Raw genomic sequence first — 24,102 nt, forward strand, 5'->3', positions numbered from 1 at the left:
CTAACATTTTACCTGGTGATGACCTGCTTTCCCTTAATTTCAGGCTGACTGTCTTATTTGCATTAAACAGTTTTCCTTCTGAAACCTCCCTAAACTTTCCTTTTTCTTCTTTGATGAATTTACTTTTATGGTCTCTTTGGAGAGGTACCCTGTATATGTGGGGAGGGGGGCTGAGGGGAAGGGGAGGCACAAGTGAGCAGGGAGAGGTGTGTGTGTGCTTTGGTATCAGTGCATATTTGCATGAATGTCTATTGATATGGAAAGGGGTGAGGATCACCCCCTTAGGCTTCTCCTAGGCAGGCACTGTGGATTCTACTTTCCTTTGTCCTGCCATAGCATAGGGGTCTCAGTGAAAGATAAAGACAGACTAGGGTGATCAAATCAGCATGTATGTGTGTGTGTCATGTGATTTGGGGTGTCAGTGTGTGCAGAAGTCTGTGTATGTGTGTCTGTGATATGAGTGATTCAGGGTTTGGCTCCATGTGTTGGGACATCAGCAAAGGAGGATGCATGAATAATCATGTTGGAATTTTTACGAGCACTATTTCTTTGGAATAAAAAAATAATAATAAAGAAATAAACCAAACAGAAAAAGGGCAACTTGGGGGCCAAGATTGAGTCAGAGATGGCTTGAAACATGTACCATCTACACTCATAGAACTCACTCAGGTGCAAAAGAAGCTCTGCTCTAGCTAAGGCTGCCCAAAGTAATGGGCTCTGGGTAGCCTTGACCCATTGCCAGCCCACGAACACACACACACACACACACACACACACACACACACACACACACACCCATGCTCTCAGTGCCTATGCCAGGCCCTTTGCTGCTTCATGATGAGAGAACAACGAGAAAGTTGAGTCAGCCAATGACAAGCACAGCCAGCTGTGGAGTTAAAAGTGGTTTAATGGGGAGAAGGCAGGAAAGATCCACTTGATCCCCAGGCCCCTCTTTAGATGAGCCCTGAGCAGTTAAAAGAGTAGCTCAGCCAGTGAGACTCTCAGCATCATTCAGAGGCTCGGAGCCCTCTAGAGTAATGTGAGGGAAATCTTGTAGAGGGTGCAAAGAGGGAAGGTATGACTCAGGGTGACAGCATGCTAATTGTAAGTAAGACACAGAAGCAGAATGGGAGAGGGGATTCAGCATCCGATGGTTGGCTCCCCAAGGGCTTGCTTGGCTGTGGACCCCATTACTTCTGCTTGGTCTTCTGCTGAGCTGGCGCTGGAGTGACCGTTGGGAGACATGGCTCAGGAACCTTGGGGTGGCAGGGCTCTGGAGCCTTGGGGTGGCAGGGCTCTGGAGCCTTGGGGTGGCAGGGCTCTGGAGCCTTGGGGTGGCATGGCTCCTTGGTTTTGGGGTCACATTGTTCCTGGGGTGGAGGTTGGCAGGGCTGTTTCACCTGCTGCTGCTGAGGCTGGGGGGGAGCGGTGCAGGGCTGCTTCTGCTGGTGGGAACTCATGCTTCACAGGAGGCTGGACCTACACAAAGAACAGATGATTAAACAGGGATTATCTAGGATAGAAGCCATATTCAATGCCAAATGTTTCTTTACAGGCCCTGTTAGAAGAAACAGCCCCTCATCTCCTCTGGCTGACCACCCCCCACAAACTTGAGAGTAAAATATGCTTTGATAATTTCTGGGCCCTTTCAAGAGGAGGAGTTAAAGTCAATTTGTTCTGCTCCATTTCAGTGGGGTTCATTCTCCAGCAAAACTTTCTTCCCCAGACATGTCATATCCCTCATTGACAAGTACCCAGGACCACACTGAAGTCTTTTGGAAAGTGACATTATAGAAACAACTGCAGTCTGCCCACCCATAGGACCATGCAGCACGCCTGTGACTTACAAAATGCCTCTCTGAGTCTCAGCTCCTGTGACCTTACTCTGCCTTTGCTAATACAGTGTGCTCTGAAATGCTCTCCTTCCCATTTCTGCTTGTCCAAATATGCCTCCACTGTAGCTCACATCTTGCGCTATCACCAGGAGATACTGAGCATGGCTCCCCCAAACAGCCCTTCCCTGTCCCTCTGTTCCCATGCCAATCATTATGTGCTTTGCATTTTCTCTATGTATGAGCATGCATTATCTTCCCTCCTAGGCTGTGAGCTTGCTGAATGAGTTCCATAACGGTCTGATTTACCCAAAGTACCTAGCATGGTGCCTGAAATATAACAAATGCGTAGTAGAGGCCCACCTCATGAATTAACATTTTTATAAGTGTCATAAACAGAGAAAATAGTAGTGTTGTTGAAAGTGCCTGGGCCTGAGAGTCCTAGTCACAATCATGCTAACTTACTGTCAGCACTTGCACAAACCTGCCCCCTGCCTACCCCCAGTCTCACGGCTGTTCACCAAAGTGGCAGACTTACCTGTCCCTAATTCCCTTCACACCCAAACTGTGCTTTAGTCTAAAATGACCAGTATTCTCTCTCTAATTAATATCCTTATCAGCCCTCTTATACATGTTTGCCTTTGTCCAGTTTCCAATAATAAAAAAAGTAAACATGAATTTCAAATTGGTTCCAATCAGAGACTTACCTGGTACACAGAGAATGGGGTGTCTGGTTGCTCTGGTCTGATGTGAAGTCAGCAGCCAGCTGGCTTTTTATAGGATGAATGAGCCCTGCCTCAAGGAAACAGAATCACCTCAGGCCCCCTCTGTTTTCATTCCTTACCTGTCAAACATGATTCACCCTACTCCCCTCAATTACCAGTTGGATCAGCTTTTGTGATGAAAACCACCCACTTGATATTTTTTGGCACTGGCTGTGTGACAATGATGTCACCGATGCCTAATTCCCAGTGCCACCCTCCCCCTTAGACCCAGGCATAGGGCTTGTGTTGGGGGAGGGGTGAGCCACAGGCTTCCAGGAGGGTTTAAGGAGTTAACCTAGGAGGAAGATCTGAGTCCTTTGTGTGGCCTTGCTACCTTCTTGCTCTCTCTTCTCTTGAGGGGATTGTTCCTCCTGTTTTGTGGGTTAGAATACATTTGGGCACATGAACAAGTGGGAGAGGTGTCAGAGGACCTGAGGCGGGCACCTGTTGCCTGCCTTATAAAGGTAGATGCTAGAGGTCGTCGATTGACTGATTACAGACTCCTTGTCTGGGGATCAAATCCATTTCCTCCATCTTTCTCCTAACTCCACTGAACTATACACATTCAGATTACTTAATTATCCCCCCAACCCCACCCCTCCCTGACTGGTTGCTAATCTGGGTAAACCTGCTTTGCCTTCACCAACCACACCTTCGCCCCTCTCCTACTTCAGAAATTTTCAAGGGCTAATTCCTCTTCTGGGATACCTTTTCCCTCCACTCCACCCAGCCTTCTGGCCCTGGCCCTTCCTTCCTAACCCAGCTGTATACCACCCACACACCACCCGAAACCTGGAAGCCTTTTCTAACTATTTCAGCCTCTAGCCCAAGCCCATCCACGGAGCCCTGGGATGAGCTCACCCCCAACCCTTCCTTGCCCACTTCCAGTCCCAGCCCTGACACCCGGAGGTCTTGTTGGCTGCAGTGTTTTCCTCCTCTCTTGGCTCTGTATCTCCTGGGGGCTCTCTCAGCATCAGAGCTGTGCCTGCTCAAAACAACAGCACTCCCATGGTGATATTTGTTTCCATATTCATTCAACAAATATTAACAGATACCCTAGTATATGCCAGGCATGTTTCATTTGGGGAGCTATCCAAGTGTGAAGGCCACTTCCCTCAGCAGACTGGGAACTACCTAGCATCAGAGACATATCCTACTTTAGAGTCACTAGTTTAATGACTCTCAGAGAGCCTCAGTCCAGCCTTCAAGTGATGGCTGAGGGATTTGAGGCTATAAGAGGTGAAATAACTCCCTCAAGGTCAAACAACAATCCCCATGAAGAAAAATGAAGTCTACAGCAAAAGCCTATGTTCTTTTTTAACCCCTCCCTAGTCCTAATGCCTATAGAGGAAATCAAGCCAAGGCAGGAAAATAATGACAGGTGGAAAGGGGAACTCAGACTTCCTGGCTTGCAGCTGGGTCCACTCAGTTCTGGGAGAGCTTTGTGTGATGGGCAAAGTAAGAAGAAAAAAAGAGCCTTCCCTTTTGGGTAAAACCTTAATCTTTGTTAAGATGAATCCTCTTAGGTAGGAATAAAGCTGCTTAATGTTTGAAGTGGCCCTATTATTAACAGTAGGTATTTCTAGCTCTGCTGAAAATAGGAGGGGCATGAATTAGCATAGGTGGAAATAAGGGACTCATTCAGCATATCATCCCTCAGTGAACCAGGGTCTGAGAGAGGAAGGGAAAGGCTAAAATGCCTGTTTTGAGCTAGAGTTGCTTTCACTTTGGAGGAGGGCCCAGGATGGCACAGTGACAGATTCTGGGTACCTTGACTAGTAATGACACTGAGGTTGGCAGGAGATGAGCAGCCTCTGAGCTCCTGCCCAGGTATGTCTTCCCTCCTTGATGGTCAGATCCTCAAGATTCTCCTTGCCACAGGCTTTTCTTTCCTGGGAACATAAGAACAGGGATCCCCTCAGTCTTTACACCAGTAACTTCCTGTGATCAACATAACATGAAACTGAATTCACTGGTTCAGCGCTGTCCTCAAAACACATCTGTTACTAGGTGTGGCCTTTGGAAAATCCAAATCATGTTTAGAACCCAGGTGTGTGGATAGCTCCTCCTCCTCATTCCCCTCCCCTGCCCCCAAACATACACCTAAATGTTTGTGGAGCATCTGCTGACTTCAGCTGGGTCACCTCTTGTGAACTTGACGTCCTGGATCAGCCTCAGTCTTTATGGCCATTAGTGCATCTTCATCCTCACACGGTGCCTGGTGGGTAGTAGTTGCTCAGCAAGCTGGCAATTAATTATAGAATGATTGACTGACTGAATGGATGATGGATGAATGAATGAATGAATGAATGGCATTATTTGTAAAGAGAGGCCCAGAGTTCCCCATCTTTGGGGTTCAGCTGGGAAGAAGAGGAAGGGCTCAGCAAAAGGACAGATGGCACTGCCTTCCCCACGCATCTGTTCACTGTCAGTCTAGCTAGTGACCATCTCCCTCTGGGCTGGTACCAGTGCCATGACCATGGTTGAGCTCCAAGCTTCTCATTTCACTCTGCCTCTCTTCCAAGCTTGGGCTAGGTCCCTCTCTTCGCCTGAACCTGCTCTCAGGAGCCCCTAACAGAAGGAGCTCCAGGCAGAACCTGCTGCTCTACCTGGTGGGATTCTTAGCTGGAGGATCTTAGCTGCTTCTCTGTCCTGTATGGTCACCCAGCTTGTCTCAGGCTCTGGAGGATCTGAACCCAGCTCTGCAGCTGGAGTACCCTGTGCCCTCCCCGGGCCTTGGCCCTAGGTGCAAAGGAATTTCCCTGTCACCTGATACCCTGCCCTGGGCTGGAATCTCCTGCCTTCCTCAACCTGTGCTCCCTTGGCTCCACCCAGTGCTGCTCTGGCTCTGGCCTCTGGAACTTTCCATGACTCCCAACATTATTCTCCCTGTTTGTTCATCTGAGGCTCACTCAGTGGTTGGTTCTCCCTTTTCAGAGAAGCTCCTTTTCACTATCAGTGTGGGTTAGTGGGTGAATCTGGCCCCACAAATGTCCTACATAAAGAAAGGGGGTGGGGCGCCTAGGTGGCTCAGTTGGTTAAGCGACTGCCTTCGGCTCGGGTCATGATTCTGGAGTCCCGGGATCGAATCCCGCATCGGGCTCCCTGCTCAGCGGGGAGTCTGCTTCTCCCTCTGACCCTCCCCTCTCTCATGTGCTCTCTCTCTCTCATTCTCTCTCTCTCAAATAAATAAATCTTTAAAAAAAAAAAGAAAAAAAAAGAAAGGGGGTAACAGGGTTGCTTACAATGGGAAGTACATCTCCCATGATTTCATAGGAGCCCCTCCTTAGCACACAGGGGTTGCTGCTGTTCACATGTTAAAATCTGGCTCCCTTCTGGACTAGCTGCAAGGCGGTCCTTTAGTTCAGTGTGTGCCTCTGGCTCACCATGCATTTGCAGAGTGGGGAAGGTTGCAGCCCTGAGCTCTTCAGTGATCAGGCCCTTCCCTGCTTACATCACTCCCTCCTGTGCTTCCCCAAGACCCAGAGCATGCAGAGAATGTCATGCAGAATTCGAATTCTAGTCATTTTATCATGAGGGCCATGTTTAAAACATGCTAACACCTTGAAGCAAGCAATAGTAAGAGACCCTCCCCCAGTCACCTTAAGGAGCTAGGGACCCAAGAGTGGTGGCTCATTTCGGGCTATGATGATTTTAAAGAAGTCTCCATAGCATATGGGTCCCTCCATCTGAAAAAAGAGGAGGAAATGGGGGGAAGAGATGCCAGATACCAGGCATTTTGAAGCCTCTTGAATCCTTGAGTACTACAGGCAGGAGATGTGAAGTTTGCAGAGATGGATGCCAAGGTGGAGAGGGACCGTAGTCCTAGCACTGGAGAGCCTCTACCCTTGTCCAGGTCCTGGTCCCAGAGGGGGGAAAGGACATCTGGGGAGGGAGGAGACTCACCCCAGGCCTCACAGCTGGTTTAGCAGAAGAATCAGACCACAGCCTGGGATGACCAATTGCCTCTCCATCCCACTGTCTCTCTAGGAGCAGAGCATAACCCCCTCAGCCATCCCTCTCTTCCCCTCTCAGTGCCTCAGTGGAGGAATAAAAAGTTAAATCTGGCTTTTCTTGCTTGAGGCAAGTAGAAAAGAAAGGACCTAGGATTAGTGTCAAGCCCAGCTGTTTCAAAGCTTTGTTACCCTCTTCATAGCAGGATGACTTTGAGCTTGATATCTAAACTTTTTGCCTTTTGATATTCCCATCTTTTTTTTTTTTTTAATAAGATTTTATTTATTTGTTTGTCAGAGAGAGAGGGAGAGAGCACACAAGCAGGGGGAGCAGCAGGCCAAGGGAGAAGAAGGCTTCCTGCTGAGCAAGGAGTCTGATGCGGAACTCAATCCCAGACCCTGGGATTGTGACCTGAATCAAAGGCAGACACTTAACTGACTGAGCCACCCAGGCATTCCACGATGTTCCCATCTTTAAAATGGGAATGTTGGGGTGCCTGGGTGGCTCAGTAGGTTAAGCATCTGCCTTCGGCTCAGGTCATAATCCCAGGGTCCAGGGATTGAGCCCCACATCAGGCTTCCTGCTCGGCTGGAAGCCTGCTTCTCCCTTTCCCTCTGCCCCACCCACCTTGTGATCTCTCTCTCTCTCTCTCTGTCAAATAAATAAATAAAATATTTTTTAAAAATGAGAATGTTAATGTGTACTTCACAAGAGTGTTATAAGGTTGAAATGAAATGGTGCTTCAAACACTCTTAGGATGAATGGACTAAAAAAAGGGCCTGCTAATTTGTATCATTCTTTCCTTTCCTTCCACTAGAAATCAAATGAAACTTCTTCCTGTTGTCTGTGTGTTTCCCTTTTTCTGCTCTGTGTGTGTGTATGTGTCTGTATGTGTGTGAGGACCCAGGTGCTGGGCGCCTCTTGCCAGTGGAGCACCATGCTAGGGCTTTCCAATTGCCTTATCTCCCCTTTATTTTTTCCACTAAACTTTCAAGTGTACATGTTGTCCGATTGCACAGTCCATGCATTATATGAGCTGGGGTGCAGGGGTTGGCTAAAGATGTTGGAGATTATGCAATAACCTAAGTATTCCTTAGACAAGGAAATTGAGGCAGAAAAACATTAGGAAACTCTCCCAGAGAACAAAAGGTAGGAAGTGCCAGGATATAGTCCCTTAACAACTCTGCCATATGGTTTTTCAACACTAGTTGGTCATTCTATAAGCTACTCTCAGGACAAACACTGACTGGGACCTGATGTTCTCACACAGCTGAATTGATCAATTGCCCATCTATTGTCCATTTGAGATAGAGTTTCTCTGGGTATGGATGATCAAAGACACAGATATATTTTCTTGTTGAGGGTATCAAGTTTTAAAATGGAATCTTGGATGGTTCAGACTGATGTCCTAGGTGTGCTGCCTGACCATCACTCATTGCCCCTTGGGTTGTTGAAGGGGAACAATGACAACCTCATGGCTTAACATTTTCTACACAGAGTTCAAAACCCATTGGAGGTGATGGTTGTTTGTAGTTGCTGGTCCCCTCTTTTGTTTGTTCAGCTGTGCCTGCTTTGTCCACTTCTGAAAACAAGCACCTCCAGTTTGCAGCATATATATATGAAGATCTATATCTGCAGATCACAGGTTTGGAAATAAAAATTCTGGATTCAAATTCTGACTCTGCTCCTTACTAGGTATGTGTGGATGATATTGGGAAAGTTTCTTAATAATAATAGCTTTGATTTGATTGGTACCTACAGAGTTTTGTTTTAGGCACTTGACACTAATCCTTAAAGTAACAGTGCTAAGACCAGGTCATTGAACCCATTCTACAGATGTGGAAGCTAAAGCACAAAGAATAAGTCACCTGCCAAGTTTACATGGCAAATAGGTGGCAGGGACAAGATGCAAACCCAGCACTGAGGCCTTTATGAATCTCAGTTGATCTTACCTATAAGTTAGGAATGATAATATTTGCTTCCAGAGCTGTTATTAAATGAGATTACATATGCAAAGCAACTCCTATAGTGACTAGAATATAGTAGATGGATACTAGCTATCACGTGTGTTTCTTTCCCCTAAAGTCTGAAGTAAATTGACTATTGGAAACTCATCTCCAGTGATTCAGAACATACTATAATTTTCTTGGTCTGTGAAGTTGTCAGTTAGTCATTTATCTAACACATATTTTCTGAATCACAACCAATGTCAAGTATGAAGTCCCATCCTTTATGAAGTCTGGTGGGGAATAAACAGCCTTCTGGCTGTGAGCTTCTGGGACCCAATACCATCAGTGAAGGGTGTTTCCCCAACTGACCTAAGCATAAGAATCATGCTTCTTAAAAGTACCACTATCACTTTTTTATCCTAATGACATAGAAATAACAAGGGAAGGCCGGGGGATCTGTATTTCTAAAGTGTCCATCAGGTGGTTTTATGATCAAATAACTGGAGGAACACCAGGTTCTCGACCCAATGGCTTTTCTCCCTTGATTGCAATGGACATCATCTGGTATTTTTTAAAAAAAATATCCCTATCTGGGCTCCCCTTAGTTCTAACCAGTGGATTTTTAGCAAGTCCTCAGACACTATCAGGGTTGAAAATCACTGCTCTAACAGAATGGCTGAACTCTTATTCCCTGAAACCAGACAGCTCCAGTGCCCTGAACTCCTCCTTGTGGAAAGGAGGTGAAGTGGGTGCTGGGTACATATTGATGTTGATGCAACTAGATGCTGATGGATGTGGGTATTTAACCTGAGGACATCGGGAGCCTTGGGAAGCAATTAAGCCCCATCCAAGGAAGGCTAAGTACTTCCACACACTCTTGAACCCAACTCTCTCTCCAAAGAATCATCAAAGGTTTTGTTTTAGGCGCTTGACCCTAATCCTGTGTAGGAAAATGCACATAGCACAATCTCTGGCTGGCTTGGGCGGGCAGGTCCTAGAGCCAGTGGCTTGGAGTCAGTATATTGTCCCATGTCACCTGCCTGGACACCATCGTGCACATGGTATGGAGAATTTTTACTGGTGTAGGACAGAGGCAAACTACAGGTATTCCTCACTTTTCAAAAGTTTGCATTATACCATTTTTTTAAACCAAAGACCTACATTAATCTCCATTTTTACTAACCAAAAGAAATATGAAGAAATTGTCATGTTTATGAAAAAAGGGCAAAAAGTAAAAACTGTTAAGGTTTTGTTTTGCAGTGAGCCCTTATAGAGGCAGAGTGCTCTTTGAGTAGCTCTGCCAAGCTCATTGCCCAGGGATGCACTCAGTGTCTCAGCATCCAGCCACCAGGATCTGTAGTACATTGACTATTGGCAACTCATGTGCAGTGACTCAGAACATTCCGTAATTTTCTTGTGGAAAATCCTTGTGGGAAATTAAAGTTCTTGCACAACTGTGTCCATAGGCACCTGTGCTTCATCTCCATTTAGTTTATGCATCCTTTAGCAAGATGTGTCCTAAGGTATCAGAAAACCCTAAGAATGGTTGTTTTTTGGGTTGGTAATGCTAAAAAAATTTCCCATATTAAATTAATGGCCATTGCTTCTTTGCTTCATGCCCTTTTAGTTTACCAAGGTTTTCACAGGAATGCTCTACTTTTGGAGAGTAGGGGAAACCTGTACCTCTAGCCATCTTAGGTTTTTAGCTTATACCCTTTAAAAAATAAAAGGAAAGATTAACAAGATAAAAAAAAAAAAAAACCAACAGCTTTTAATGTGTACAGTGCATATCTCCAGGGAGAAACCTAAGACAAAGAGTAAGCCATATAAGCCCAGGACTGTGGCTTGTATAGCTTCTTCAACAAAGAACAATACATTTGTAGAGAAATGACAGGATAGGCTTCCCAAGGCACCAAATTGTGGGAAGGTAAATATATGGGAGGGAACTAAAGAGGAAGGTTTGTTTGCAGATTCCTCTGATGCCATCTCTGGTCTGGTTGGAGTCTGTCTCCAGCAGAAGGAGAATTTATAGTCTGCCTCTAGCAGAAAATGGGAGATTTTTCTGTGTTTGCTGTTTCCTAATTGTCTTCAGCTCAAAATAATTCTTATGTCAAAGAGGCATATTTGGGGGATCAGAGGGGGCATTGTTCTGGGGTGGAGAGAATTTTCTGGGCAAATGGAATGATGAGAAGTTGGAATAGAGGGAGGAGAGGGTGGTGAGCTTCCTCCCCTACTGCCACATTTAAAGATTTTCTAAGTATACTTTCCTTTCCTCAGAAGAGCAGAAATGTTATTTCAATCTCATTGATTTGGTGTGGATGGGGTTTGAAGACAGAATGGGGTGGGAAATAAGTGAAGTATGTACAGACAGTGAGAAAAGTCATCGTTTGACAAGTCAGTCAGGATAGAAACATTGTCTGAGTACTTTTTAAATTCACTTTAAAAAAATTTGGAAGTACAATATTATATAGGAAAATGCGCATAGCTCAATGAATTTTCACAAAGTGACCACACCCATCTGTCTAGCACTCAGAGAGAGATGCAGAATGTGACCGTGTCCCGAGAGCTTCCTCATCTCACCTGCCAGTTTTCTGACCATACATCAATGGGGTCATTCTGTATGTTCTTACTGTCTGCTTTCTTTCCCACAGGGATGTGTTTGTGAGACTCATCTACGTTATGTAGTGTGTGTCCAATTTCATTGCCATGTAGTGTCTCATTGTATGAATATACCACAATTAATTGATCCATACTTCTGTAATTAATATTTAGGATATTTTCAACTGGAGGTTATCATGAGTCCTGCTACTATGAACATCTTCATCTATACGTTTTATAATCAAATGTATGAATTTCTTTTGTATATACATTAAAGAGTGAACTTGTTAGGATAGTGGTGCATTTATTCAACTTCAGAAAACACTGTCCAATAATTTTCCAAAGTGGCTCCAATTTACACCCCCATCAGCAGTGCAGGGGAGCTGCTATTTACCCATACCTTCTCCTACACCTGGCATTTTCTGTTTTTAATTTTTGCCAAGATACTGTATTGTGTAGCTGTATCTAACTTGAATATCTCAGCAACTTTTTATATGTTTATTGATCATTTGGACATTCTCTTTCATGAATCACTTGTTCAAATTTTTGCCCATTTTCCCAGTAGGTTGTTTGTAGTTTTTATTGATTTTAGGAGTTCTTTGTGTGCTCTGTTTCATGTACATATTATACATAAGCATTTATATAATATACACTCATGCATATGTGTGTGTGTGTGTAAAATTCTCCCAGTCTGTGTCTTTGTGTCTTTTAATAGTATCTTTTGTTGAATAGGGTTCTTATTTTAATGTAGTCAAACTTACTAATTTTTTTTTTTCTACATAACACTTATGTGTTATTTAGGAAATCTTTGCCTACTCCAAGGTCAGTAAAACTTACTTCTGTGCTTTCTTCTGAAATCCTATGTTGTTTTACTTTTTAAATTCATATCTATAATTTATCAGGAATTATTTTTGTGGATGCCCAAGATGAGAGTTAAGATGTACCTGTTTCATATGAAAGCCCATTTGACACATCACAATTTATTGAAAAAAAACATTCTTTTCTCATTTGTTTGTAAATGCTATTGTTTTTTTTGTTTTGTTTTTTGTTTTGTTTTTTTGTAATGAGTCAGATGATTGTGTCTGTGTGACTGTATTAGACCCATATTCAATACATGAGTATGACACATATCTGCATTTGTTAGTTCTTTAGTTTCTCTCAATAATGTTTTATACTTTTAGTATAAAGGTCTCATATATCATTCAGAAAATTTAGTTAATTGATGCTATTGTTTTGGTTTCTTTGTTACCCCTAGCTTTATTGAGATACAATTGTCATATGACATTGTATAAGTTTAAGGGGCACAATATGGTGATTTAATACACGTATATACTGTAAAATGTTGTCTCTATTTTCATTGAGGTTAAAAAAAAGCACAAATCATAAGTACAGCTCAGTGAATTTTTTATATAGCTATGCACCCATGTCACCACTACTCATGAGACAGAACATTTCTGGAAACCCGGAAACCTCCATCATGCCCCCTCCAGTCAGTGCTCTCACCAGGGATAACCACTATTCTAACTTCTATCATAACAGATTAGATTTTCCTGTGGTTTTAACAGTTCTGTCAATCTGGTGTATTTCCCAGGGCCTGTCTCCCCAGCAGGTCACAAAGGCCAATCATTGTCTCATAAACCTACTAAGAATTCTACTCTGCTTTTCAGAGACTTTCTATTTAGGATTTTAGTGTCCTGACCTGAACGTTCCAAGAATTCACTAAATTTTAAGAGTGGAAAAAAAGCAGTCACTTGCTTGAAGTCCCAGAAAGCATCCGCCGACTCTTGGGTTTCTCTGTCCCCCAGCAAGAGTCTGCCACAGTGGAAAACCCAAGTTTTCATTGTTCTCCTCATGCCCAGAATCTACAAATGATGCCAGGGTATACTTTTTTCAGCTCACCTCTGAAGTTCTCCTTCCTCTGGGGTCTTAAGGTCTTCATCTGAATTCAGATAATTTATTAATTTATTCTAGATTTGCACTAGACTACTGATTTGCTACAAGCTATCTCAGTCCACTCAGAAGCAGAAGTTGGGGGTATAAGATCAGTAATACCCACAGACTTCAAAGGCTCATAATTTAATAGGGGAAATAAACACATAAAAGTGAACTATAATGCAAAAAATAATTATATGCATTATTCATAAAATAATTACAATAATTGTATTACTAATAGAAACTTGTACAAAGTTGTCATGAGAGCTTATAGAAGGTATCAGTTCTTTCTAAAATGTTAAATGAGGTTCCATAGGAATGTTTGAACTAGACCTTTAAAACTAAGAGGGTGTCCTAGATAGCAGAGTGGAGCCATTCCTTTTAGGCAGAAGGAATAGCACGAACCAGAAAACATAGGTGTCAAAATTGAATGTTATTTTTGGGGAAAGTGAATTCTTCAGTGGTGCAGAATTGTGGTATGTTTTGGGTCTTGTAGGGGAATTTTGGAGTAATCCAGTAGTTTTTAAACTTTTTATAGGAATTATTGAGCACCCTTAAATTTTCTCTTTGGTCAATGAACAAGTTGAACCAAATGATGCATAATGTCCCTTTTGTTATTATATTACTTTAAATGAAGAGGAACCAGAAATAAACAAATCATCCTTCTTTCACCACATATATGAAAGAGATTTTGATATAAGATTTTGATATAAGGGTGCCTGGGTGGCTCAGTCATTAAGCGTCTGCCTTTGGCTCAGGTCATGATCCCAGGGTCCTGGGATTGAGCTCCGCATGGGACTCCCTGCTCCGTGGGAAGCCTGCTTCTCCCTCTCCCACTCCCCCTGCTTGTGTTTCCTCTCTTGCTGTGTCTCTCTCTGTCAAATAGATAAATAAAATCTTTAAAAAATATATTTCGATATAAGATTTTGTTACTTTGTGAGTCTCTGATGGGTGGAATTACATTAAAAAATATCTTAAAATTGTATGGAATCACAAAGACCTCCAGTAGCCAAAGCAATCTTAAGAAAGAAGAACACAGCTAGAGGCATCACACTTTCTGATTGCAAATTATATTACAAATCTGTAGTAATCAAACAGTATTGTACTGGCATAAAAACAGACACATAAATCAATGGAAAAGAATAGGGAGCACAAAAACAATCCATGCATCTATGGTCAATTAATTTACAACAAGGAGGAAAGAATATATAATGGGGAAAGGACAATCTCTTCAACAAATGGTGCTGGAAAAACTGGACAGCCACATGCAAAAGAATGAAACTCAACCACGATCTTACACCATACACAAAATTAACTCAAAATGAATTAAGGACTTAATGTAAGACCTGAAATCATAAAACTCTTAGAAGAAAACATGGGCAGTAAGCTCCTTGACATTGCTGTTGGCAATAATTTTTTAAACCTGACACCAAAAGCATAGGCAACAAAGGCAAAAATAAATGAGTGAGGCTACATTAAACTAAAAAGCATCAGCAGAACAATGGAAGCCATCAACAAAACAAAAAGGAAACCTACTGAATAGGAGAGAATATTTATAAATCATATATCTGATAAGGGGGTAATATCCAAAATATAAAAAGAAGCAATAGCAAAAACAATTTGATTACAAAATGGGAAGATCAGAATAGATATTTTTCCAAAGAAGACATCCAGATAGCCAACAGGCACATGAAAAGATGCTCAACATTATTAATCATCAGGACATGCAAATGAAACCACAATGAGATGTCACCTCATACCTGTTAGAAGAGTTATTATCGAAAAGACAAGAAGTAGTGTTGGCAAGTATGTAAAGAAAAGGAAACATTTGCGCCCAGTTGGTGGGAATGTAAATTGGTGCAGCCAGTATGGAAAATAGTATGGGATTTCCTCAAAAAAATTAAAAATAGAACTACCATATGATCCAGCAATTCCACTTCTAGGTATTTATCAAAAGAAAATGAAAACACTAACTTGAAAAGAAATGTGCACCCCCATGTTCATGGCAACATTATTTACAATTAATTTACATTATTTACAATTTACAAAATATGGAAATAACCTGAGTGTCCACTGATAGATGAATGGATAAAGAAATTGTGGTATACACACTTAGTAGAATATTATTCAGCCATGAAAAAGAAAGAAATCCTGCCATTTGCAACAACATGGATGGATCTTGAGGACATTATGTTAAGTGAAATAAGTCAGAGGAAAACAAATATATATATATATCATCTCTTTAGATGTAGAATCTAAATAAACAAACAAAAACAAACCAAGTTCATAGACACAGAGAACAGATCGGTGGTTGCTAGAGCTGGGAGAAAGGTGGAGTGGGGGGAGATGAGTGAAGGGGGCCAAAAGGTAAAAAGAAGAGGGGCGAAAATTCCTTATGCAGGGAATGGGTTCTCACATATTCACAGAGAAGTAGGACTTTGTCCTTGGCCATTGGTGTGGAAGGCATGGATGTGTTTCCTTCCCCACTGAGCTAATAACCTGAGACTCTGACTGCAACAGAGGAACTCCTTGTTTCAGTCGTTCCTTGTCCTGCCAATTAGCTACTCTATGCACATCTGCTAGCCCTGGACCCCAAGTGTCTGTGCGAGGACTCACCAGAGCCTTCAGGAAGACATGGGAATGGCATTCAAAACCCACACAACCAACACACACAACAATCTAGCTGGAGCTTAGAAGGAAGGAGCCAGGCAAGCGGTCTGCTAAGATGCACCAGTCTACCTACCTGACAGAGGAGTTCGTTCAGGATATAAAGACTGGGGCTCAGAGAGCTGCCAGAGAACTCTTTGGGTTAGAAACATTCACTTCTGAATCTTAACTCTTTTTTTTTTTTTTTTTTTTAAAGATTTTATTTATTTATTTGAGAGAGAATGAGAGAGAGCGAGTACATGAGAGGGGGTAGGGTCAGAGGGAGAAGCAGACTCCCTGCCGAGCAGGGAGCCCAATGCGGGACTCGATCCAGGGACTCCAGGATCATGACCTGAGCCGAAGGCAGTCGCTTAACCAACTGAGCCACCCAGGCGCCCTGAATCTTAACTCTTTTTACCACACTTTGACTTTCCTGGTTAATGCCTGCACCCACTAAGTGTTAAGTAATTAGGAAATATTAGCCATGGATGGCAACTTTAAGGGGACATGGAGAACGTGGTTATTAATTCCTTTTTAGTCCAGTGTGTTCAATGAAGAAGCAATTTATTATTTCCCTAGAATTCAGTGAGCAAATCCCAAGGGAAGAATAAAGCTCAAGTGAGAAATTCTGGCTACGTGTGTGGCTGTTCCTGCCCACCCAGGGCCTTGCCTTCACAACTCATCTCTTTATATATGGAGAAAACGGCTTCTTTCTAATACAAGTAATCAGTCTTGCACCAGAGTGAGGAAGCCAACTGTAAAAATAGGACTTCTTTTATAAGCCACGTAAAGTTGGACTAACTGACAAGGCCAATTTTAAAATTACACATACTATGTACATGACTATCCTTGCAACTACCTTTCCCTATGTAAGAAAATGACCATGACATCCAGAGTAGACTGAGACTCAGGATAGACTGTCTTGAGAGAGCTCTGAAAAACCAGCATGGCAGATTGGAGAACCAAACTCATAGCAGAATTTGCTAAATATTAGATGGCTCAGTGATTGAGTATGAATTAATGAATAAATGAATAGAAAACACATAAACAAATACATGAAAAATTCATTTGCACATGTTCTTAGATGTGCTTTGAGGTACTCTTACATCATATATGTATGTTTTTTCTGCTTTTTAGAATGACAACTTCCAAGAGACCAAAATCACATTTGTCAGGTAGGCTGGGGGCTTCTAATGGTAGGAACTAAGCTGTTCCTCCATTTTTCCTTCTGTAGATAAGATTACTTAGCAAGGGTCTCCCAGACTCTTGTCAAATAGCCCCTGGGCTTTCTCTCCCTCTCCTTTAAGTAAAATGTGTCAGGATCTGACCGACTCCATCATCAATTACCAGAGCCTCAATGCCCATGAGGATGTACTCCCTGCACATGTGTGTTTGCACACTCACTTCCCCAGAATGTCCCCTCTGAATCAATGAATGGGTCATAGACTGGGGTAGGACACAATGACACGAAGCAAAGATTTATTAGGGGAGGCAAAAGGAGAGAAGCGCAGGGAGGGGGAGCTGGAGGAAGCAATAAGACAGAAGCTGTGCCTCAGCCTCTGGAGTCCCCACTAGTCAGAGTGGAACTCCAGAAGAAGCCCAGATACATCCCTTGCTTTGGGGGCATGGTTGGGGCCCCAGCTGTGGCCAAGCTGAAAGCTGGAAAGGATGAGGCCTCCTCATATCTACCTCGGAGAGCATCAGGGTGGGATGAAGACTTGAACAAAGCTAAATGGGAAGAAATCCTGACAATGCTTCACTGGTCCCTGGGCAGGAGGGGCTGGGAGAGGAAGGCAGCTCTTGGGGCTGGAGGGAAGAGGCACGGAAGGAATAGAAGGCTCCATCTGGTAGCCTGGATGTCGGGCAGGTGGTACCCTAGTCCACCCTTACTTCTGTTTATTCTTGGGGGCTTGCTGGGCCATGGGACACTTGTGCTGGGTGGGGATCACTGTGCCCTTGGGTGGGCATTGTTTCTTGGGCTGTGGAGCACGTGGATTGTTGGTTTGTGGTGCACATTTTCTTGACATCTGACAGGGGGTGGCTGACAGGGCTGCTTCACCTGCTGCTGCTGGGCCTTCTGGGGCAGGCTCTGCCTCCGCTGCTGCTGCTAAGACATTGCTGCAGGAACAGGGGAGCCTGAAAGAACCCCAGGCAATGGACACTTCGGGGAGGGCTCGGTCCGCCACCCCTCCCTTCTGACTCCTAGAGCAATGTTTCCTTACAACAGCCAAGGACATGATAAGTGATTAATAGCCTCAAATTGGTCAATGGATTGACTCACATGCACCCATTGCAATCCTCTCCCCTTCATCCTTCTGCTGCACTATCATGATGTCCAGTCTGCCTTCTCTGGACCTCCATGCTCTTATTTGGAAGATGCTGATCTGGGAAGGTCTCTGAGGCCTTCCTAGCTCCAGCGTGTGTCTCTGGTTTTGTTTGTTAGCAGCCTTCCTCTCTTCTAAATTCGTGATTATGTTCCGGGTGTAATCATGATAGTGAGGCATGGGAGCTGCACAGTGTAAAATGCAATACATAATATACCTGTTTCTGTAAACCTAAAAGCAATGTATGAAAAGTCTTGCTCGTAGGGCCGAAAAGACAGCTTTTTAATAAAAGGTTGAAAATGTTTGGAGGAAGCTCAAAATTGCTACAAAACGCTTCAGTTCTAAATATCTCCCCTCAATGAGAAAAATCACCTTGCCAGGGAGTGAGACCCAGAATCAGGTAATTAGTCACACTCAGCAATGGTGAGGGATGGAGATTGAATTTCCTAAGTAACAAATAGCATGACATTTCTTTAATTATCACAAGGCTTAAGTCACTTCTCTGATTACCCATGAATAGGACAGGAGCTTGCCTAGCGGCTGGAGACAGTTCAAGAAGGAGGAAGTGCCCAGCAGGTCCCAGCAGGAGGAATCCATTCCCACTTACCAGAAGCTCAAGCAGGACCCCAGGAGAGGAGGCTGAACACAGGTAGGAGGCCATCCTCTCCTGGAAATCTTACAAGACTCCCTGCCTGCCTCAGGCTCCTGGCGTGGCCCTGATTACCTCCTTCCAGGGAATTCCTCACCCACTTCTCCCACCTGCACTTCCTCCAGGGACTTGCTTTACTGGCCTGTTTTGATGGAAAACACCCCCAGGTATTACAGCCTTCCGGGTCCCCATCTAGCTAAGCGGACTTCACCTACCTAAGGTGTTTGCTCAAACTCAAGGATTCAAAATCTTTAAAAAAAAGAACAAATCGGAGGTGCTGTTTGCTGACTGAGAGTTGTAGGAAACATTGAAGAAAGAGGAGGAGGAGAGGAAATAAGGAAATATGGGTTTGGGCCACTTCTGGCAAAAATTTGAGCATCACCTTTGCTGCTATTACTGCCATTTGTTGAGCGCTAAGATCTGGCACTGCCATGAGCACTGCCTACTGCTGAGATCACTCTTTATGCTGTTTCTCCTTTTTTTTTTTAAAGATTTAAAAAAATTTTTATTTATTTGACAGAGCACAAGTAGGCAGAGCAGCAGGTAGAGGGTGAAGGAGAAGCAGGCTCTCACTGAGCAAGGAGCCCGACGCGGGGCTCGATCCCAGGATGCTGGGACCATGACCTGAGCCGAAGGCCAGCCGAATGGGACTGGGACTCAGGTCTGGATGATTCAGAGAACCCAAACATCAGAAGGAGAAGTCAAAAGTCTCCACACAGAGGCCCCCCACCCCTTGCCCCACTACACTGTGCCTGTGATTTTCCCAACCCAGTAGGGACTGTTTGCAATGTATTCTAGGAATCTTCTCCTTGAGCACAAGGACAAGAATGTGAATGGGCCCCCCCAAACTTAATCATCATGGTGTTGCTATCCCTCACCTGCCCACCAGGAATCAGCTGCTTATGGGTATTAGTGGTGGGCAGAGGGTGGGGTAGAATTTAGCCTCTGGGGTAGGGTTGCCAGGTAAAATACAGGACACCTAGTTCAATTTGAATTTTAGGTAAACAGAATTTTTAAAAAATTTTATTTAAAATCAATTAACATATAGTGTATTAGTAGTTTCAGAGGTAGAGTTTAGTGATTCATCAGTTGCATATAACACCCAGTGTTCATTATATCAAGTACCCTCCTTAATCAGAATTTTTTTTAGTAGAAGTTTATCTCAAATATTGCATAAGACATACTTACAATACAAAATTTCTTGTTAATCTGAATTTTGAATTAAACTTGGCAGGCTGTATTTTTATTTGTTAAATCTGGCAATTTACTCAAGGACCTATTTAGATGGCAGGAAGGAGCCCTGGTCCCCCACTTGGCCTCGAAGGCCCTGCGGTGGAGAAGGCAGGGCTGTTCTGGGAAGCTGGTCTACCTTTGTACTTAATGCCTCAAACCTCAGGATCCAGCCTGACAAGAGGCATTGATGTACTCATTTTTGTCATTATCAGAGCGGAAGTGTAAGGCAGCCTGAGAAATGGTAGACATACCTAGAAGTATTTTCCAAAGCATTTTCAAACCCTTGCCTTATTTAATTATCATGGCAATCCTGTCAGGTAGTGTAAATCTGATTTTACAGTTTGAAAAAGTAGATCCAAAGGAGTTAACTGACTTGCTCAACAACATGGAGCAAGCAGGGGTGGAGCTGGGACAGGGGCCCTGGCCCAGGGCTCATCTCCTCTACACCAGCTTCTATGTGGCGGACAAGTGACTATTGCTAGGTGTGGCCATGACTCAGGATCTTTCCTGAGCTTTCTACCATATGTGGCTCAGTTTTCAGGATCAGCCTCACTTAAAGGTTAGCCCTTCCCTTAATTTCTTATCCTTAGCCCCCTCTCCCCACAAGCCTATCAACTTTAAGAATATAACATTCTAAAAAAAAAAAAAGTAACATTCTGGGTTCTGGGTTCCAGATTCCACGTTTTGCATTCCACTTTTGCCACCTCCATGCCTCACTTCCAGGCTCCCACTCCACTCTGCTCATCTAGATGCAAGATCTCCAGAAGGGAAGCACACAGCAAAGACAGACTTGGCATGGACACAAGGCAAGGCACTCTCACGGGCCTGGCGCCTAGGAGGCATCAGTGTATGTGTGCTGCCTACAAATGGAGTGACAACGCCCTCCCTTCATATCTCAGGCACCCACACGGCTTCTCTGGAATCAACTTTACTCCTCATTTTTCCCAGTCTGCTCACTGGCCTCCTGCTTGGTCAATAAACATCTCCTGCTTAGTTTTGGGAACTCTCTCTGGTGATGCAACTTGCGGTATAACAACGATCATACTCTCATCTCAGAGGATGCTCCAGGAGTGGCTGGGGTAGACAGCCAAACATAGCTGGCCTTGAAGAGGCTGTGACCTCTAGGTCACGAATATGGATGGGAGCAGTCAAGCTTATATGCATCCAACACAAACTTTCCAAAACCCTGGCACTCAACTTTCCCATTAGCCACATTATCTCCATTTTATAGAAGGGAAACTGACACTCGGCCCAAGGTCACTCAGTGGCTAACGTCGAATGCAAGGCTGGGCTCCTGACCTCACAGGGCTCCTGACCTCACAGCTATTTTCAGTCAACTGAAGTGCCTGAGTACTAGGCAGCTTCTTTCAGAGGCTATTAATGACAGAACTAGGAAGCTGGTTCTCTACCTCTTCCTGCCCCACCTCTTTCCGTTCTTCCCTGGCACTTGGTGTCATCTTTCCTACCGACCCTGTCTCCCTCCCTCCTCTGAGACCCTAACCAGTCCCTTGCCACCACACTGCTAGGCATGGGTGCAGTTTTATTTGTCACTCAACTTACAAACACTTCCGTATACAAGTTTTCACAATACTCTATGAAGAAAGCTAATTGTACGATAAATTTTATAAATGCAAGAGCTGGTTCCAATGGTGGATGAATCTGGAATCCAGAAAATAGGGCTGTCCCAAGTCTCTTATATCTGTCACCGTTGATTTCCAGACACCCTGGCTGGCTGGGGAGTGGATCATTCTTTCAAAGGAGGAGGTGTAGCTTGCTGGCACCCCTCAAACCAGCCCATGTAAGTCACTGTCTAGGAAAGGTGGGCCCTGAGAAACTCAGTCCAGGCTGGCCTTGGCACTGTTGCCTGGCAAGTCCTGAGTCCGGCATCTGCTCTTTCATCCTCAAAGGGCCATGTTGGACTCAAACCAGGAAGCCAGGCTCTGCATCTTGCCTCCCTAGGGAGCAGACACCTGAGAACAGGTGTGTGCCATGACTCCATCAGGGAGGGGAGGGCACAGGCAAGACTCATTTCTGAAGGTGAGTCAAAGCTTGAGAAACCCCAGCCCCACCCTGTGGACAAACAGTGGGGTGACTAGAATAGAGAGACCTGACCCTGGGAGGGGACCCTGCCAGAGACAATGATAATCACCTAGCTATCAATCTAGACACATCTCTACCACCAGGGTACTTTGGGGGGAAAGAAGGGTTGTTGATGGCTCCATCTGGACACAAATGGAACATATTTATGATGCTATCTGTAAGGATGAAATAAGAAAAGGGGAAAAAAAAAAAAGGAGAGCTCTGGTTTACTCATGAGAGGCTATTAGGGTGGGAGAACTGTGCTTGGCAGGGAGGACAGTGGAGTTTGGGCCTGCCAGCATTCTTGTATTTCAGCTGCCTGTTCAGTAAAATGAACATTAAAATCAAGCAAATCGTGTTTCATTTAAAAAATCATAATCATGTCATATTTGTTTCATCTTGTGTTCTGGTACATACTCAACCAGCAGTCACTGTTTAGGACATTTCTGTTTCAAGTTCCTTTCTCCACTAATTACTTGACAATCTGTCAACAAAAACTTTAGAAGATGCTACTCAGTCTTCGTGACCTTTTTAAATGTGGGAAATCCATTTGCAGCATTAATTATTTCAGCCTCTAATTTTTCTATTTGCAAACAAGATGCTCAGTTACTGGTGTTTGGTGTTCTGTGAAGTAATATTGAAAGCAGTCCCACAGAGAGAGAAGAGGGAAAGGATAAAGGTCCAGAAATATGTACGCAATTTATCTCCCCCTCCCACCCCTCCATGATATATTTCTATAAGATCCCCGACAGTCCTAGGAGTTTGATAAAGGGGTAAATGAAGCCCTCAATGGTGATAGGCTAGTTCTGACACAACACCCACCGATTGTCACCTGTGGCAGCTGAAGACTGGCTGTGGAAGAGAAGTGAGTGTGTGCGCAAAGTGCCCACCTCTGGAAAGATGGCCAAGGTTAGCCTCTTGGAAGTTGAGTGGAGCTGAAGCACTTGTCACCCTCTCCTTGGACACAACATGGTGTGGTTAGAGGCAAGGGAAGGAGCCAAGGGAGTTAAGAAACTTCTCCACTGATACTCACCCCTTACTGGCTGTGAGGTCTTAGACATGGCCCTTAACTTTTCCCAGATTCGATTTTCCTGTTTTCCAATATGAGGAGACTGGCTACAACTCCCTCGAGGGTCCCACTGAGCCTCCATTCTATAAATGTATGGGTCTGGGAAGGTCTGGGAAGGCAGCCGAGTTCCTCCTTGGGGGATTAATCGTGAGTGGAGGGCATCGATGCTGCATTTGGGCTCAGCTGAAGAGTGTCATCTTGATCAGAGGGATCTGCTGTGGGAAAGATAAGTGACCACAGGGATACAGACAGTTAACCCTGGTTAGCCTGAAGCAGGGAGAGAGATCCTAACACTTACGTGTGAGAATGGCTAATGCACTTGAAGAAGGAGAGAGGGTATGAACTGTTCGAAAATCCTGCACAAGGTGACACTACCTTTAATTCCTACTTTGGCTCCCAGCTTCCCTTACCTCAGCCCCAGACATTGCTATTCCCAAAACTCACCTCATGCTTTCTTGCCTCAAATCATTTGATCTGTAATGGCACACTACTCTCAAATCTCCCAGTGAAATTCAAGGTAATCTTTAGGAAGCATTTTAAATATTACTTTCTCTGTGATCTCTTTCCTAAATCTTTCCAAAAAGATGTGTTTTCCTCTTCTGCTCAACACCCACCCCTTTTTATTTATATGTACTATGAACACTTTTTATGTAATGTTTTGACTTGAATATGTATAAATTATATACTAATCTTAGCATCACATGTACATTCCCTGATGAAAGGAGCTGTTTCACCCTCATCATATATGCATGTGTTTATCATCTACCCCCCTATACTAGCCAAACGCATATTATATCCACTCTATGAATATGGAAAAGCAAATGAATGCCTAAATGAATGAGTGAATGATTTATCAATGAATGAGTTAAACTGAATGATAAACCCACAGTTAGACATTTTGGCTTAACAGTCTGAATCGATGAAGTTTCAAGATGCTTTGTGAACTAGTCCTTCTTTTCAAGTTCAGGTTGATGCTTGTCTTCTCTAAGTAGCTCTTTCTGTTTATCCAACCACATGCATTATCTTTGAAGACCTATGCTGACATCATCCACACCTGTAAGAGGCCCAGCTAC

At 43.9% G+C, this 24,102-nt stretch overlaps 2 protein-coding genes across 2 annotated transcripts; both read right to left on the reverse strand.

Moving 5' to 3' along the window:
• Window positions 1–889: 889 nt before the first annotated feature.
• LOC118526147 (cornifin-A) lies at window positions 890–2,689 on the reverse strand. The gene is made up of 2 exons (XM_036077161.2): window positions 2,540–2,689; window positions 890–1,479 (listed from the first exon to the last, which is right to left on the reverse strand). Exon 2 carries the CDS (start codon window positions 1,458–1,460, stop codon window positions 1,191–1,193), a length of 270 nt encoding a protein of 89 aa, XP_035933054.1. The 5' UTR covers window positions 1,461–1,479; window positions 2,540–2,689; the 3' UTR covers window positions 890–1,190.
• A 14,872-nt stretch (window positions 2,690–17,561) lies between these two features.
• On the reverse strand, window positions 17,562–17,791 carry SPRR4 (small proline rich protein 4). The gene is given in 2 exon segments (XM_036077163.1): window positions 17,562–17,692; window positions 17,695–17,791. Coding segments are annotated over 2 exon segments (228 nt in total).
• Between the last annotated feature and the right edge of the window lie 6,311 nt (window positions 17,792–24,102).

This window comes from Halichoerus grypus, chromosome 5, assembly GCF_964656455.1.
Source record: "Halichoerus grypus chromosome 5, mHalGry1.hap1.1, whole genome shotgun sequence".
NCBI classification, from domain to species: domain Eukaryota; kingdom Metazoa; phylum Chordata; class Mammalia; order Carnivora; family Phocidae; genus Halichoerus; species Halichoerus grypus.